Source organism: Onychostruthus taczanowskii, unplaced genomic scaffold (genome assembly GCF_017590055.1).
Source record: "Onychostruthus taczanowskii isolate IOZ18803 unplaced genomic scaffold, ASM1759005v1 scaffold49, whole genome shotgun sequence".
NCBI classification, from domain to species: Eukaryota; Metazoa; Chordata; class Aves; order Passeriformes; family Passeridae; genus Onychostruthus; species Onychostruthus taczanowskii.
In genome coordinates, this window is record NW_024502458.1 from 5,471,645 (window position 1) to 5,489,783 (window position 18,139).

Consider the following 18,139-nt stretch of genomic DNA (forward strand, 5'->3'; position numbering starts at 1 on the left):
TGATGATGACTAAAAGCTTGCCAGTCCTCTTTATAGTATTTTGTAAGCAGTCCTAGTAATTTTTAAGGGCACTGGCATCTGTACAACAATCCAATTTTCAATAGAAATTACTTAATGTCAAAAAGTTTTCAATGTGATTAAAATGTTCACTAATAAGAAAATGATGGAACAGCACTCACAAAACTTTATGCTCTTCCTATGTTCAGAAAGAGCTCCTACCCTACTCTATTTTCTCGCTTTTAAACTAAATTATCCTTTCTTCTGGCATCTAACAACCCTCCTTAGAACCTTTAAAAAGGCATTTTAAAAGAAACACTGGCAATTAGAGTGAATATTTTAAGAAAGTGCATGTGAGAGTAAACCAATAACATGACAGAAAATGAGAAGAATCTCAGTCCCATAAGCAGAGAGATTTTATTTTAAAGCATGCAGGTTGTGATGACACATACAGTTACTTCACACATACAGGTATCACATTTTTAGCTTGCTGACAAATTTAGAAAGTCGTTCTGATTTTCATGAATTAACTTAAGTCATTCAGCTGAGATTTTCCCAGTTGTCCCTCTGATATCTAAGTGTAGTAACTACCAGCAACGTTAAAGCTCTTGTGTGGGCTGATACTGACGTGTGCCACGATCTGCTCCCAAGAAGTGCCAGGAACACACACGTCACTGACACAGTGGCTACTACATCCCCAGACAGGATGCCTTTGGCTGGCTTGGAACACTTCAGATGGAATTCAAAAACTGGGTTGGTTTGTTAGTGGCTTTAGGCGCTTGGTTTGGCTCCGTGACACCTTTTCCTGCCACCACAGAGTCAGTGCACAGCACAGACTGCAGGTACCTGATGTATTTTATAGCAGCACGGAGGGTCTCCACTTTGCTGAGCCTTTTCTCCAAGTACTCCTTGGGCAGGTGGTGCCTCAGCTTGGCATAGCCTTCGTTGACACACTTAACACGCTGCCGTTCCCTCTCATTCCTCTTCCTGATGAAAGCTGACCCATACTCACTTTTGTGGAGACTGGAATGGGGCATTTGGTAGGGAAAGGGGCAGGGCTCGCTGTAGAAGGTCTCCGTGATGAGATGCTCCGACATGAAAGGAAGGAATGCCAAATCTTCGGCCAAAGGGACCTGGTTTGGTGTTTCTGGGTACACGTGAAACGTGACCAGCGGGTCTGCACAGAAAGGCCTTGCCAGCTGGATGTGCTGAGCCTCAGCACAGATGAGGTTACAGTAGCTTTTGCCATCCATCAGGTTCTGCATTTAGCCTGGGAACACATAATTACAGAATACTTAAACCAACTCACACTAACAGCATAAAAAACTCACCTGGACTTACCAACTCCACGCCTTGCTGACATTTTCCAGAAGAGATTTTTTTAATGTATTTGTGACATTTCAGAATGATGTCAGAAGATCAGGTAGAACAAGACATGCCATTTGAAAAGTACAAGAAAGTGCAAGTCGGTCACACTGATTAAATTAATACACAACAGATATTAATATAAAGCCACTAAAGTTTCCTGAAGGCAAGAGAAAGCAGTCTCCTTTCACCTTAGCTTTAGAAATTAAGAGACTCTACCTACATGCATTCCACATAGGTCTAGCTTGCTCCAAACTCACCAAAACTTACAAACAAATAAAGCAGGCCAACACCTGAGGCATTCTCCTCACTTCCTTCCCATCCCTGAAAAAAACTACATCTACAATTCCAGTAAAAGACTCCCTGTTCATACCAAAGAGCCTTCAAAGACAAACTATTTTTCTCTCTATTCACTTGATTCACTTCAATATATCATCCTAACAAAATGGAAAACCTGTGCAGAGAATGGATTTCAATCTTAATTCCATGTCTGTCAGGTATTACATCCACTCACACAAAGATTTACAAGAAGTTTAGAGAGGCAAGAGAATTTCCACTAAATCTAACACCTCCTTGGGTCCTCACATTCCTTCTCCACCTACCTGCAGATGAAACAGAGACATGAAATACTAAAAACAATTCTCCTGCTAGATATTAAATATTTCATATTTATGAAATGGACACTTCATTAAAGGAAAAATGCATGTCCTAGTAACACAAAGAAGGGATGGCACACAGCTGTTGGGGGCCCTGCTGGAAACCTCTGACTGGCCTACCCTCACACCCTCTCTTCAGAGCAGCATTAAGCAGGTCTAACTACTCAAATCTCCCTGTCATATTTATCACAAAGATACTCTTGCAGTGGTTTATAAGAAGCTGCATTATGGTGCCTTCCCAATATGATTATTCAAACAGCTAAACATCAGCCTAACTGCTGAGAATGCAATGACTGTTACCTAATAGCTTCTGTAACTACATTTTAAATAACCAGCTAATTTTTAAAGAACCACTGTGAGCCACCCTCACAGGTTACAACCAATACTTGCCTACATAGAATAGATCCAAAAATGCTCTTACTCACCATCCACTTGTACATCCATACACTGTTGTCCAAAGCACTTAAGAGTCTATTGCATCCTCTAAAATGGAATCCACACCTGAACATTAAACTAGATTACCAGACACTGCTGGATTCCATACTCACAGAAATCTGGCAAAGCTTCAGATGTTCCAATGACAGTTCCATAACATAAATCCTTCACAAGGATATGGGGATAATGTAAAGTTTTCTAATGACTTCATACCTGCCACATTTACACAGAGAATATTTATTGGTATGGACCTATTCTCACAACATATTGTATCAAAATGCCTCTGTATGCAGAGTTGTCTCTTTTTCTAATGCACACAGATTTCAAAACAGAAATCCTGTAAGTGAAGAATTAATTTATAGCTGTTAGGCATGAGTGGGAGTCCCATGCATCTTAAAAGGTACTTCTGTAGGTAGGCTAAAAGCATGAGCACACATGGAAATTCTCTCGTCTCTAAACTTCTTGTAAATCTTTGTATGAGTGGATGTAATACCTGACAGATGTGGAATGAAGATTGAAATCCATTCTCTGCACAGGTTTTCCATTCTGTTAAGATCATATATTGAATGTGGCATTTCACATTAATACACATGCAAAAAAACTCACCTATTTTTATATATGTGAATATACACTCCTCATAAAATGAAAACAGTAGACAGTCAACTTTCCCTTTTCTACTTATACAGGTTGGCTTATTGCCAAAAAAACCTTTCTGCTGCAAACAACTTAAAAACACTGAGAAAGAAAAGTCTGCCACATAGCAAAAAAAAAAAAAAAAATTATCACTCTACATCACTCTAGAGAAGAAACCACAACCAACAGAACCCCTTAAGAAGAGATAATTGCAGTGTTTGTTACTTAGTACCAACACTTCTGCTGTGTAACAAGGTTACATAAAACCTGCTGCCTCAACACCTGCACAAAGTGTTAGGAACATTTTCCTGTTAGACTAGAGACTCACCAATCCTCAGATGGAAGTAAAATCCAGGGAAACAAGATGTGTTGTTTAAACAGTGATGTACCTGAAAATATCTGAATGATATTAAAAAAAAAAAAAGATGTTAACGTTACATTTTTTCTTATACCTTATTAAATAAGAGATCACATTAAACAGGATTCATTAAAAAGCTATGAGAACACTGTTAGTAAACAGCTGGTAGAAGTGATTTACAAGAACATTGATCTTCAGTGAAGATCTGTGGCTAGATACAGCAATGTGCAAGTCTCTTACCTGAATTATGTAGCTTGTTCCACTGAGTGAATGACTGCTGCAATTTATAGTCAATTGACAACATGCAAAGTAGCTTACAGTTAGATCTGCTCATTTCTGGTTGGGCTTTTCCACCCACACCACAGCTATGATGGCAACAAAACTTGGCATTAAGGGCTAGAAATTTTGAAACTGCTATTGAACACATCCAGAGTACCTGAAAAAGTAATCAGGAATGTGGTTTGTTCACTTCCTGTTTGCCTTCTGTTGCAGACTACTACAGTATAGTAATGAAAATACAAAGCAGTATTTTCATTTATTGGCATTTTGTACTCTAATATCTAAATAGAAAAATTGGCTAGAATTTAGGTAAATATTCACTGCCAAGGCATAAGCAAACTGATTTCCATAGCTTCACTTTAAACACAGAAAAAGCCTGAATTTATTTTTCTTGACCTGACAATCCTTGTGCATTTTTTTTTTTAAATTTAAAGCAAGAATCCTGTGAATCCACCAATTCACCACCTGCTTTAAATCACTCCAGGTTAAGTCAGGTTTGGAAGTCTACAGGACAGACATGAAAACAAAGCCCTGTACCTGGCTGTCCCCCAGGCACAGACTAAGCAAGCCAAAACTGCCCCCAGAAACAGAGTATTCATCCATGGACCACCTCCTTCCACACTGAACTGAAAACTGTCCCACAATAATGCAACTATATATGCACAGCTACACCTGAGTCAGGGATTAAAAACTTCTTTCAATTAACAATCTGATGAGCCTTTCTTTACCTAATCACTGAACAAGTGCACAATTCTTCTCTGAAATGTGTCTAGAGCACTTTTACAGATGGAATTTACATGCAGCATAACGAGGGAGAAAAATGATGACAAACTGATAATGCAGAACTATTTTTCAAAAATCACTTTTATCTTTAATTGTTACATTCCAAAGGGGATATATGAAAGTTAGTCATCCAGCAACTGTATAACCTCTGAAGAGAGATGAGTACAGAGTCACAGATAAAAAAATACACCTAACTCCCAAGATGACAGGTGCTAGAGAAAGTATGTGCCTTACACCATCAATCCAAACAAATGCAGGAAGGTTCTTATAATAAATATTTCATCTTATACTAACTCCTGAGACTTTACCCATGAAAAGAAAGGGAAAGATTTTATAAGAGCTATCATACACCTACAATATATTAAGCTGTTAAAGCAAAATAGAACAAAATGTCAACACTGTCTTGAATGTGCACTGCATTTGAATTTATCTACATCACAGTACTTGAAATATGCAGCTCCAGGAGTCAGTGTCTACTTGTGTTTTGCCTCAAGTCTGCAGACATCACTTGCCATACAAGCATCTTGAAAGTACGAGTGCAAGAAACCAAATGAACACAGCCAGCAGGGTTTCATTCTCCGAGACCAAAAACTACACTGCAAGATTTTGATTTCCAGTACCTAGCATCAATCAGCAGAAAATCCAAGTATATTTACAAAAGGTTTTTACATAAAGTGATTAGTGAGTTGCAAGTTATTACTGTGTTCCCAGGTACTTTTTAACCACATAAATAGTAGAGAGAAATATATAGTTAAAAACCACCATAAAGTCACAACTGTAAATAATGTACCACAGTGGCAACCCAAGGAATCTTAGGGTTTGTTTTCTTTCCAGTTTTGTTAGCAAAAGCCATTTGAAAACATAAAGATTTAAGCTTTTGGTTAAATAATGTGTTTAAACTCCTTCCACTCCAGTACATCCCTTCAAAGTTCAAACACTTCTTTAATTTGTTGTTTTTTTTTTTTTAATCAAAAACAAATCATTCAAGAAAACTCTTCTGAATTGGCAGGATCAGGAAGACTTCTGTCAGCTCTTTGCAGCAGAGCACATCCCTGGGGCTCCTTCCCTGAGCCCCGCTTAGCTGAGCACGACGTGCCGGTCGAAGACAGACTTGCGCTGCTCCTGCACCTGGAGCTTCCAGCGCTGCTGCGCGTACTCCACCTTGTTGAGCACGTTGGCGCGGCTGCGCGAGCGCGCCAGCACGTCGTGGGCGTTGGCGAAGGGCTGGTGGTCCTGCAAGGGCAAAAAGCCACCGTCACTGCTCACAAGTTCCAGCCCCGAGTCTGCTAGGGTCCTTACATTCCACGCCACGTGGGGGCTGGTTTGGTTTTGTCTGTCTTTAAGGTAAACGAGACGTCCCAACAAGATGGCCAGTAACAATGACCAAGCAGGTTTTTGAATTGTTGGAACTGTACTTCGATTTCTCACTGACAGGACCTTCAGCAGATTTCCCAAATAGACCACACTTCATTGTACTGTCAATCACCTGCTGCCCAGGTAAGCTGCAGGATCACAGCAGTCCTGCATCCATTTGCAGCCCAGAGCAGACTGAAGCACCCCCATGACTGTGGTGAATGCACTTCTGAACTGAATTGGGGTCGGTTCCCTGCCAGCTCCTGGCCATTTCTGCCAGGCAGTTCAGGTTGTTCACACACAGCTTCTATATCAAACCAACACACTCTGGTGTTTACCAAACTAAGCCTATTGTGCTGAGCTGTCTGAAAGCACAGTGTCAATACAGCTGTTTGAGTGACAGAGCTCAACAAGGGTCCAGTACTTGTTTAACGTTTACTCTCTCTGTTTTCTAACAGTACCTGCAAGGCTTTATTTTCTGCTAGCAAATATAGCCAAGTTATAAACAGTAAGAGTTGGCACTGAACTTCTCATTTGGCTATTAAACTGTCTGTACAAAGTCATGCTGCTAAAGCTAGATCAGAAAGCATCATATGCATAATGAAAAATAACATAGTTATTTCCTATATTAAATAACTGTCTTTTTGTATCCCTACATTTCACATTCTGGTTTTTTTTCCAGAACATTTTTGAAGACATTTATATCAATGATACTTTATTTGTGATATGACTGTGCAGAGCAGCTCAATGACAACTCTCACCTGTACATAGATTATCATTAATGATATCTATTGAAATGACTGCTCTGAGTCCCAAAGCCACAATGACCATTAAAGAAATTTCCCATAGAGAACAACAGAACAGTCCCTGATTAAAAGAGCTATCATCTCATCAAAAAAAAAATACAATTGGATATATCTATAATGGGCATTTAACAGGAGACAGGTCACTTCATTCACAGGGGAAAAAAATCATAATAGCAACACATGGTTTGCTACTGTAAAGCACATGGGTGAGCACAGGACAGTCTAGATCATACTGGCCTTCCTGACAAATAAGATTCTCAGCTCCAAGGCTAGATACTGTCAATTTCTATGTAGACACTAAGAGGAAAAAAGAATTTAAGAGGAAAGAGGACCAAGGAAGTGGCTTACATTCATCAGTTGCCACTGTCACCAATGGGCAACTAAAAAGAGTGAACATACTGCCTTGAAATTCAGCCACAAAATCCATGGACATGGTAGTTTTGAAGCTTGACAAGAATATCTCAAGAACTTGCAAGAGGGAAGGCAAGAATGCGGATAATTCATAAGGGACCTCAAATTATGTTATGTTCACAGAAAAGCTACAGCAAAACATAACATTGGTTAAGATGGACCCAGACTTTGAGGTAAATTCCTTCTGCAGTTAACCTGAACTCTGCCATGGGATTTATTTCACTTCTTCCACCTACAATCAAAAGACTAAATCACATTTGGAGTCACTAAGATAATTTATCTAAGCTACACATTTGTTTGAGATATAGCATACAGCACAAGCTCACTCAATTCAAGCTGGAGCTGCCCAATTTGCTATAAGAATGCACACAGAGGAAGAGTCATTCAAATACTTCCTTTAAAAAAAAAACCCAAACCAAAAACCTCCTGGAGGTGACTGGGAAAATCTTGCTTTGTCAATACAAAGACAGTTGAAACATGTCTACATGTGATACACAGGGAAGTTCAGAAACAGTGGGACAATCTTCACTTAAAAAGGTGTTTCTGTTTGCTAAGGGGATAATTAAGTATTCAAAATCAGCATTTTCTTAGATAATTGTTTTTATCAGCTATCTTTATGAACCCCGATCTCATAACAAAAATATGGGATTGTTACCCAGTGCTAGAGACTGCAAAGGCCAGTAACGACAGAAAATCCTGTCACTATGGACTGCTACCCTTCTTCTCCCACAAAAAGCTCTTCTGACCTGTTGGAATACACTGTCACATTTCAATTTTTGGCTGTACTACTAAGAAATTATGTCATCATCCATTACTATTCTGCTTCATTATAGCAATTTCTTCTTGAAGTTTTAGCATCAAGAAACTCCAGTTGGAACAACAGAAGATGCAATCTCCATACTTTCTTTTTGTAGAGGGTAATCTAAGCAGTAAACACTTCCCATAAAAATGATGCCTGGCAAGACTGGATCATTAACTCCAAAAAACCTGTACTCCTGTATATTCTTACCTCCACTCCTACACTGCTTCTTTTCTGTGCCTAGAGCTGGCATAACTGAAGCAGTTCTCACTGCTTTCCAGCCTAGTGAAAAATGAGAGTGTCATCACACACCTTTCTTTTCCTCTCCCAGCAGTTATTACAAAATAATTCTTACCTCCACTCCTACACTGCTTCTTTTCTGTGCCTAGAGCTGGCATAACTGAAGCAGTTCTCACTGCTTTCTCCAGCCCAGTGAAAAATGAGTGTCATCACACACCTTTCTTTTCCTCTCCCAGCAGGAAAAGCATTTACACTGCCTGGCAAAAAAAGCTGCTCACCCCAAATAATTAATTCTCAACAAACCATCCCAATTTTCATGCTAACCAAGTGCACAAAGACTCTGGTGAACTCACCCCAATGTCTTCATCACTTTGTATGAGCTGTGAATGTCCAAGGAGGCGCCTCTTCAGGATGGGTTCCACCAGGGTAAGGTACACCATGTAGAGAAGAAGCAGGCCCAAAATGGACAGGTATATGATGATTGTCACCTACATAATGCAAGCACAGTTTATGCCAAGATTGTGACATTTCCCCCCACGTCTCACAACAGGAAGCCAAGACCAAAAGATGAGTTTGATCAAAGTTTGATCTTTGGTAGTGTCACCAGATGATTTAAAACCCAGAAAGACAGGAAAACTAAGTACAAACATGGTATTAAAAGGGTTTAGGGCAGCTTGAAACACTAAGACCTTGCAAAGAATCTTAAGCTATGCCTCTTTAAACAATTCAGTGTTTTAACTCTCACTTCCACCGAGACAACTGTCCAACCTGCTATTAAACAGGTGACAAATCTGGGGCATCCCCCACTGATCTCCCATTGCCTAGCACAGACCCGAATTCAGTCGCCAAGCAAAACAAAACACCAAACTTCTAAAATCCCAAAATAAAGTAGTCTGTGTTATCAAAAACCAAAAGACATTCTGCAGTCTATCCACAGCAGTCCAGGCCTCCAAGAGGACAAGAATGTGAAGAGCACAGAAAACATCTGTTAGTACAAACACAGATAAAGAAAATTTACAGTAAGAAATAAGGCAGCTGTGCAGTGAGAGGCCCCCTGAAATAAGGAAAACAGAGCCCAAAGCTTGATAAAATGTCTTAGAACACTCAGAATTTTAGCAAGGTGTAAAGTCTGATCTCAGAAGTGGAGATCTTCAATAAAGGGTCTCTTCTTCAGCTAAAGGTTGATGCTATCGTTACTGCTCAAGATTGTGAACAACTACTACAAAAAAAGTTACATTTTAGACTGCTTTAGAACAGTTTTCCCTTTAAAAATACCATTTCTCTAAAAGACAATAGACATATTTACTAAACAGTTGAAATCTTTAATATATGCCAACAGAATTACACTTCTTACCTTAATTGTGACTGAGCTTCTCTCCTCATATTTGCACTCACAACGTAAACAATAAGCTTCTACATCAGGTCCAGGGACAGGCATAGGCTCCACCACATGGAGACAATCACTGAGGAAACACAGAAACTGCCCAGTCAGTTTTGAGCTGGCTTTAGCTGAGCTGTTCCACTCTGCTGCAGGAGCTGAGAAGCTCAGCTTGCTTAAGTTCAGTTGTTCTAAACTGCAGGTACAAATAAATCATTACACCACAGTTATGTCACTTAAACGAGAAATTCAGCTACTGACAAGCTGCTAAACAAGTTTTAAGTTCTAACTCAATACAATGTCTTCATTTTTCAGAGAAGGTATTAAAGCTGTTAGCAGAACAAGTCCAAGGATATGAATCCAACACAATGCATCACTTGACACTAACATTATGGATAAAAGTAAATTTCAGCTACTAATTCCCCTCCTTTCTTCACCATACTCAGAAGAGCCTTATTCCATCCTTTTACTGTCTGAAGGGAGATTAGCTTCTCTTCAACATTCATGAACTGAATTTCTTTTTTCTTGTCATCACAAGGTGGAGACATTGGGTGGAAAAAAAGGAAGTCAGATGGGTTGTTTCTCTAAGCAGCAAGACGGTGAATAAAGAGCATTCAGCTTTCAGCAAAAGCATTTGACTTAAAAGATTACCAAATATAAGTCAGTCCCCTGTGGAAAAGTGTGGTTGACAATATTATGGGCTCTCTATAGCACAGCATTAAAACCCAGCTGCCATGAGACAAGTGCTTCCATCAACCACTTACATAATGCTGGTCTTCCTGCTGAGTCAGGTTCTTATTCAGAGTTCAGAGTTCAGACCCCTGGGGTTCATGCAGAGCACTGACAGAACCAGAATCCTGATTCACCTTTCCCCTGGTACCTCAGTGCTGGCACAGGCAGCAGCAGGTAGTGAAACACAAGGCCTGAAGTGACAGCAGCAGCCTGGGACCCAACACCTTACTGGGCTAAATTACAGTGCTGCAAACACTCAGCCAGGCACCAGCTCATCTCTTCTGTCTTCTCTGTACTTCTTCTTCATAGCTGCAGCTGCTGAGTGCCACCTCCCAGTCTCTGGAGGGGAGTGGAGGGTTCATTTGTCTCATTTATATGAAAGCAGAGCTACATTTTTCTCTGTGGAAGAAGGCAGCATTCAAGATACAAAAATCAAAACTACATGCCAGGCACATCTGTGCAATTGCTGTTCCTGTGACTGAAAGCTTGCATCAATACACTGCCCAAGTACTGCAGAAATCTTGTATGTTGGTTAAGTACACTACTAAGTCTCTTACTGAGAATATAAGAAGTATTAATATCAGCATTTTTTTTCTTCTCCAAGTTGCTAGAAAAGGCAAAATCTACTGGAACCTCACAAAATTACAGAAACAACAGTTCCCAAATGATGGGATGGTTTTCAAGAGTAGAGCAAGCAAACACAATACTCCTGAGCCCCAGTTCCAGGTTTGTGCTGCCTTGCCTTTACACCATTCCAAGTCACTGGATTCAAAGCACATCACTTTCTTCCCTTCTACCCCTCCCAAGTCTAAATAAACAATTAAACATGCAAGCAAGCAAACCAAAACAGAAGACAGGATAAAAACTACAGGGGTTAAGCCTTGTCCCTTGCTAGAGCTGAATTCTGGAGTACTTCTGAAAAAAAAGCTCCAGTAAGTTATGGAAATGCTTTGCTTTGTCCTGGCACCACCACAGGAGATTCATATGTAATCTCTACAGAACAAGGCTTTAACCAGTAAGATTATTTATTTATTATCATTTTCTATGTGCCACACACACTCACCAGTCTTTCTGTGAAACATTTTTGTTGTAAATATGGCCTGAGTGGTCCTTGTAAGGAGGGCAGATGCATTTACACCGGACATCCTCAGAGTTCTAGAAGTGAAGCAAACAACAAGCTTAGAACAAATGATCTTATTATTTCATTTATATTATATTACATTTATATTATTATACTATATAATTTATATTATCTTTACATATTACTTGAAATATTTAACACAAATAACTTGCAAGTACCTCTGAACAGTCTTACTCAGGACTTCCTGCAAGTTTAAGAACAACCCTTCAGAATTACTAAGCGAGCAGAGCAATTTGTCAAGTAACATTACTATTTGAGATAGAAACACATTCCTGAGGGGGAAAAACGGAGTTTAAGCTCATTCCTCTTTCCAAGAAAAACCACACACCTAGAAATTGCTGATGTTGATTACTCAACTACTCAGCTTACAAGGACAGCTGCTTGTCGGACAAAGTGATGAGCTTAAAAGGAATGAAGGAATGCTAAGCTTATTTTAGCAAATAATAAGAGACAAAGGATAAATGTGGCTTATCTAAAGTTCAAGGCAATTTCTAGTGGCATTACAAAAGAATGTGTGAACAAGTATTGGTAAAGAACTCCTACACTGAGCAGCCAAGTCAGAGTAACACTGAGCATAGGTCAGTTGGAAAACCCTGACTGCACTGCACAGAATCACAGAAAGCTTTGGGTTGGAAGGGATCATCCAATTCCAACTCCCCTGCCACAGGCAGGGACAGCTTCCACTATCCCAGACTGCTCAAAGCCCTGTCCAAGCTGGCCTGGAACACTGCCAGGGTCAGGGCACCCACAGCTTCTCTGGTGGCACAGCCTGTGCCAGTGCCTCACCACAGAGAAGACTTTCTTCCTGATGTCCAACCTAACCCTACCCTTACAGTGTAAAACTGTCCTGACACCACCTGCCCCTGTAATCAGCCCTTCTCCATCTCTCTTACAGGTTTCAGGTACTGGGAGGATTTCAGGTACTGCATTAGGTCACCTTGTCTCCAGACTAAACAATCCCAATTCCCTCAGCCTTTCCCCACAGGAGAGGTGCTCCAGCCTTGGGATCCCTTCCATGGCCTCCTCTGGACTGGCTCCAGCAGCTCCACGTCCTTGCTGTGCTGGGGGGAGCCAGAGCAGGGTGCAGCAGTGCAGGGGGGGATCTCAGGAGAGCAGTGTAAATCCACCCCACACGGGATACCACACGCCACACCAAACCGCTTCTGCTCTCCCCGCGGAGGAGTCAAGCCGCTGATTACCATTAAAAAGGAGAAAATCCACAAGTGTTTGGGGGAAAGCCCAAGGCGGGTGCTGCAGAAGCGGCGCTGCTCCCGGCCCCGAGCAGCGCGGTGAGTCCCGGCCACGGCCGCAGCAGCAGGGCCGGCAGCGGAGCGCTCGCACTCAGCGCGGCTCAGGCCGGGCAGCGAGCGGAGCTCAGCCCCGCCAGCCGCAGCTCCACTCGTAGCTTTGCGTGACGGTGTCCCCGGGCACCACGGCAAAGCGACACCTACGGCTGCGAGCTGGCGGGGAGCGCAGGAAGCGGGGCCGGCGCCGAGGCCGCGCCGCCGGGCCCTGCTCCTCCGCCGGGCAGGGCAGGGCAGCGCCCGCACGAAACCACCGGCTCCGGCCTTCCCCTACAGCCTCCCGGGGCAGCAGTGGGGCCGGGAAGGCGGAACCACCCGCGGGAACCCAGCGCCCGGCGGGGGCGGCGGGCCGAGGGAGGGCCCGGTACCGGGAGCACCACCGTGACCCGTCCCCCCCGCCCCGCTCACCTTGGCCTCGGCGCCCAGGCCTGCCAGTGCGGCCAGCAGCAGCAGCAGCGAGCAGAGGCGCGCCCCGCGGGCCGCCATGTCGGGCCCCGCCGCTCTGTGGCCGCTTTACCGCCGCTTGCCGCCGCCGCGCCGCCGCCGGGCCCCCGCCGCCATCACTTCCGCCTGCCGCCGCCCTCACGTGCGGCGCCGTCCGTTCCTGGCGGCGTCCCCGCGGGAACGGCGGCGCCGCGCGATGGTTCCGGGCGCGGGCCGGCCGGCACGGAAATATTCCTGGAATCGTGGGATCGTCAGGGATGGAAGGGACTTCCGAGATCATCCAGTCCAACCACCGATCCAGCCCTGTAACCACTGAACCGTGTCACACAGAGCCAGATCCAGAAACCCCTTGAACATCTCCAGGGATGGTGACTCCACCGCCTCCCTGGGCAACCTATTCCAGTGCCGGGCCATGCTGGCAGTGAAAGAACTTGTTCTAGTGTGTAATCTGAATATCCCCTCTCAGATTAAGGCCATTTCTGAGAGTCCTCACTGCAGGAGAGACCAGCCCCCGCCTCCCTGCGGCCTCCTTTCAGGCAGGTGTAGGGAGCGATGAGCTCTCCCCTGAGCCTCCTCTTCTCCAGGCTGGACAAAGCCAGCTCCCTCAGCCGCTCCTCATAAAACACACCCTCGAAGCCTTGTTTCCTTTCAGGAGCCTTGCTACCCTTCTTGGACACACTTTGTATCAACATGTCTTTTTTTAAAGAGAGGTAGGGCTGACTGGCCCATAGTTCCCTGATCTTGTCCCTCCTGGAATGGGTTTAATCCAAGAAGTGATTATTAGGTGTGTAAACAGCACAAAATCCAGTTTTTACACATCTGGACGCACAGTTATATGGATCTTCATGCATTTTACAGACAGCTGTTTCTCTGAGAAGACATCACTAAAATCCAGCAATGTTCCTCGTTCGTCAGGTGATTGATTCTCCACCCAGGAGCTGTGATCAGCCTCTTGCAGAGGGCGGCCAGCCTTGGCGAGAAGCAGCGTTCCCAGCTGTGCTCCCCAGGATGGCAGATGAAGCCATCTACGAGTCTCCCTCCTTGGGAAGGGACCCCAAACCCACCTGGCCCTGCCAGGGCTGGACCCAGCCTGTCCCTGGTGCTGCTGAACAAGGGTTTGGGCCCAGCCTGGGAAACAGCTCGGCTCATCTCAGCTCCTCTGAGAGCTCCACAGAGGAGCAGCAGGCACTGTGACTCAGCCTGCTTATTCCTTCTCCTCCTTTCCATTCCTTCTGTCTTTCTTGCAGCCATTTCTGTAGCAGAAGGGAGCCTACACAACAGAGAGGAACTCTTTACAGGAGCAGTGACAGGACAAGGGGAATGGCTTCAGGCTAAGAGTAGGTTTAGATGAGATATTAGAAAGGAATTCTTTACTGTGAAGGTGTTGAGAGGCTGGCACAGGTTGTTCAGAGAAGCTGTGGATGCCTCATCCCTGGCAGTGTTCAAGGCCAGGTTGGATGGGGCTCCGAGCAGCCTGCTCTGATGGAAATTGTCCCTTCCCATGGCAGGGGAATTGGAACTAGGAGGATCTTTAAGGGCCCTTCCAACCAAAACCATTCTACAATTCCATGGTTCTCTGTCTAAACTCCATGTTTTGGCAAAACATGGCCAAAAGCTGCTCTGTTTGCCCTCTCCCTCCCCAGCCCCCACTCAGTGGCTATAATTTCATAATCCTTAAATTCAGTAGACTTTTCAACACTGCTCTTCACTCCCTCCTCGTACAATAGGTTGTGTAATACCAGCAGTGCATCAGACAGCTCAGGAAAGGACTTGGAGTTACTATGGAAACACAAAACACCTTTCTTTAAAATTCAGGGAAAATTGCCAGCAGACTTTAATGAGAGTACATCAGGTTTCAGCCTGAGCCAAACAATTTGTCTGTTTAATGGCTGGGTCTGCAATGGAAGTGTTTTGAAGTGTGAAGGTGGCTCTGTGTCTTCCCCACCCCCCACAGCCATAGTCTACAATGGGCAGATTGACTGTTGAGTTGAAAAACATGCTGAATCTTTAGAAAAACACAGATCACATTTTGAGCTGAAGTAAACAATATGCAGTTTCAGAGGCATCACTGCCTTTGGAAGAGTTTAGTGTAGGAAAAGAGAGCCTGATAAACTTAACTTTTTGTTGCCCATTCAGAGAGTTCTGATGCACAAGTAATAAATGTGCTTTTATTTAGGTGGCTGGAACAGCCTTTGGGACCTTCAAGCCCAGTCTTGGAGCTTCCTCAAAGCCAGGAACACAAAAAAAAAAAAAAATAAACAGGATCTTGTGAGCCACAGGTTCTTGGTGCTGCAGGAGATAAATGTTACTTCTTCCAGAAGATGAGTCCATTCTGCCCCTAGAAAACAATCATAAGTAATTAGGTAAGCAAAGCTCCTGAAAGAATTATTAAGAAAAGAACACTGGGAGTTTCTGTACTAACATTTAGATTTTTTTCAGTTTTGTTTCAATTAATTTTTCTAATGCATTTGTCAGCACACCAGTATCATAAGCAATACTGTTAAATTACAGTTTTAAAAAAGGGAAGAGACAGCTAAAAAATGTATATATGCATTTGTCAGCACACCAGTATCAGAAGCAATACTGTTAAATTAGTTTTAAAAAAGGGAAGAGACAGCTAAAAAATGTATACTAATTTGATTTTAAGGAAATTATTAAATCACTGTGGTGACTATAATTGCTTTTCAGCTTGCTAATCTTCCAGAAGGGCTGAAGATGTGTTTCATCTTCAAGAGAGCTCTCACTGGATTATCAGAGTCTGAGCTGCAGTGGCAGCAGGCTGCTCCCTGCACTGCTAACTCTCTCCTTACCGGACCAATCCTCTTCAAGATAATGGAGCTGAGCTCTCTCATCCAGTTTGCTTTTTAAAAATAACACACACCCTGCTTTAATAAAAAGATTTGTTTGAGGGTTGCAGCTCTACGCTGGCCTCTCTAAGCTAAACCTTGCACTTTGCTGTCAGCGTGCTGTGTCGGGTTTGACACTTTGGTACTTGCTCTCGTGTTTGTCTCCATTAGCAATCCTCACACACCAAGTGCCCCCAAGAGCTGCTGGAGGTGTCTTTGGTCATTCTGCCTCTGAGGCTCTGGGGAGGAGGCAGCCCTGGTTCCCCCAGCCATGGAAGTGCATCCCCCTGAGCTGCTGGGCACAGCCTGAGCCGGGCTTCTGGGAATAAGAACTGAGGCTGTGCAACGAAGACACAGCACAGACTGTGCATCTCTAGGCAGGGCAGCTGCTCCAGGGCCACATCTTTCCTGCTCAGTCATCTCACAGAAGTAGCTTATCAAGAGCTCTATATTTCCAGGACTATGTGCAGAGCGAACTCCTGCATTTCCTTCCCTGTTGCAGGAGCCTTCCCAAAGCCACATGGCTCTGTAGCCAGCAGTGCCCTGAGCTGTGCCTCTGCTCCTCCTTACTGTGCTGCACTGATTCACATGTGAATGTGGGTATTTTAAGTGTTCTCTGCAAAGTTCCTTCATGCTCTGTGCTAATTACACTGGCTGTGCTGCACTGATTCACGTGTGAATGTGGGTATTTTAAAAGTGTTCTCTGCAAAGTTCCTTCATGCTCTGTGCTAATTACACTGGACTCTGCTGTGCCGTGTCAAACAATGGGTGTAGGGCTGCTCCACATGCTGCAGGTGAACTGCCACGGGGTGGATGTTCCTCAGGGCAGGTAGGGATAGATGCTATTTACCATCATTTCAATCATCCACATTCTGATCATTCTTACTAATGCAAATTACCATCTTTTTATGTCACGTCAGCCTATTCACATTCAGAACTTGCCTGCTTCCCTTTGTTTTCCCATCTGAGAAAATCTTTTCATTATCAACAATGATATAAAAGAAAAATCTGAAGGGATTATGCAAATAAGTGATTGAATCAGCACTTCTGCACTTACTGCCAACATGAAAGTGGTGTGACATTTGCACAGGAGAAAAACAAAGTAAATACAGATTCTTTTTTTGTCTTTTCCCTACGTTCAGTTAAAAAATTAAAATGATGGCAGCACTTGTCACAGCAGCCTTTACTTAGCAAAAAAACATAGGAAGAGGTTAATTATTACAGTGTCAGTTTTCTAGGCTAATGAGAAATTCACCTTTCAGCAGATTGGTCATCAGCATCCACCTGAAGAAGTTCTGTCACTGGTATTGCATCCCTTCAAATAAACAGCACAGTTTTGTCTCATGAGTTTCTGTTTGGGGCCAAAACCCCAGCGGCTCAGTTCCGGTCTAGCTGCTATTCTGGCCTCGTGGTCTTTGATCTCTGGAGAAAACAAAGAGAAATCAATGCCCGTGGGCTGGATGGGGCACAAGGTTTACAATAAAAGCAAGCTCTCCAAATCTGGTTCATCTCAGGGACCCATTACATTAGAGTAATGCAATGTAATGGCTTGTGGCTTCCTTCCATAACTGAGGCATTATTTTGCAATCTGCTGTCAGGAGTTACATAAAGCTTTTCACAGCAGAAATGCATGCATATGGAAAGGGCAGGCTGGGCAAACTGTTTACCTCTGTATTTCTATATTTGTATTGATATTTATGATATGGAGCAAATGGAGGGAAGTGCTGAAAGAGACATGCATTTATTTTACCTTTCTGTCTCAGTGAATCCACTCCTGACTTTTCTGCAGGCTGTAAGAGTTCAAGGTCCCTCTCTGCTAATGCAAGGTCAGTCAGGGCTCTCACACACTGCAGCAGCTGAGTCCCCACATCACATACATGGGGAGAATGCCCTGTTCTGTGTATGGCTTCAATTTGTGACATATGTCATGCCCTTATCAGTGCAATTCCTGCTGCATGCCCCTCCCTTCAGCAAAGGACAATGCTGCAAATACAAGGAACATCAGCTTGTGGCTGAGACAGGGGCTTCAGCTCTTTAACCACGATCTCTAAGTCCACAACTCTGGCTTCATCCCTTGCAGCACAAAGAACAGCTTCTGCATTTGTTTGTTTAATCCAAAACTTATAAATAGCCTCTGCCAGCCCTGATCCAGCAAGACCTCAGATGCCCTGCATGTACT

The 18,139-nt window shown here is 43.5% G+C and overlaps 2 protein-coding genes across 3 annotated transcripts; both read right to left on the reverse strand.

Annotated features, from left to right (window-relative positions):
• Window positions 1-389: 389 nt before the first annotated feature.
• On the reverse strand, window positions 390-4,128 carry ASCL3 (achaete-scute family bHLH transcription factor 3). Of its 2 annotated transcripts, XM_041415080.1 has the most exons (3): window positions 3,685-4,128; window positions 3,415-3,485; window positions 390-1,267 (listed from the first exon to the last, which is right to left on the reverse strand). In XM_041415080.1, the coding sequence occupies exon 3, from the start codon at window positions 1,260-1,262 to the stop codon at window positions 729-731; it is 534 nt and encodes a 177-aa protein (XP_041271014.1). In that variant the 5' UTR covers window positions 1,263-1,267; window positions 3,415-3,485; window positions 3,685-4,128; the 3' UTR covers window positions 390-728. The 2 variants fall into 2 exon arrangements, with proteins under 2 accessions (XP_041271014.1, XP_041271013.1); XM_041415079.1 differs by having other exon boundaries at window positions 3,415-4,128.
• Window positions 4,129-4,571: 443 nt separating this feature from the next.
• Window positions 4,572-13,263, reverse strand: TMEM9B (TMEM9 domain family member B). Its single transcript, XM_041415136.1, has 5 exons — window positions 13,079-13,263; window positions 11,289-11,380; window positions 9,470-9,578; window positions 8,469-8,603; window positions 4,572-5,739 (listed from the first exon to the last, which is right to left on the reverse strand). The coding sequence occupies exons 1-5, from the start codon at window positions 13,154-13,156 to the stop codon at window positions 5,584-5,586; spliced, it is 570 nt and encodes a 189-aa protein (XP_041271070.1). The 5' UTR covers window positions 13,157-13,263; the 3' UTR covers window positions 4,572-5,583.
• Between the last annotated feature and the right edge of the window lie 4,876 nt (window positions 13,264-18,139).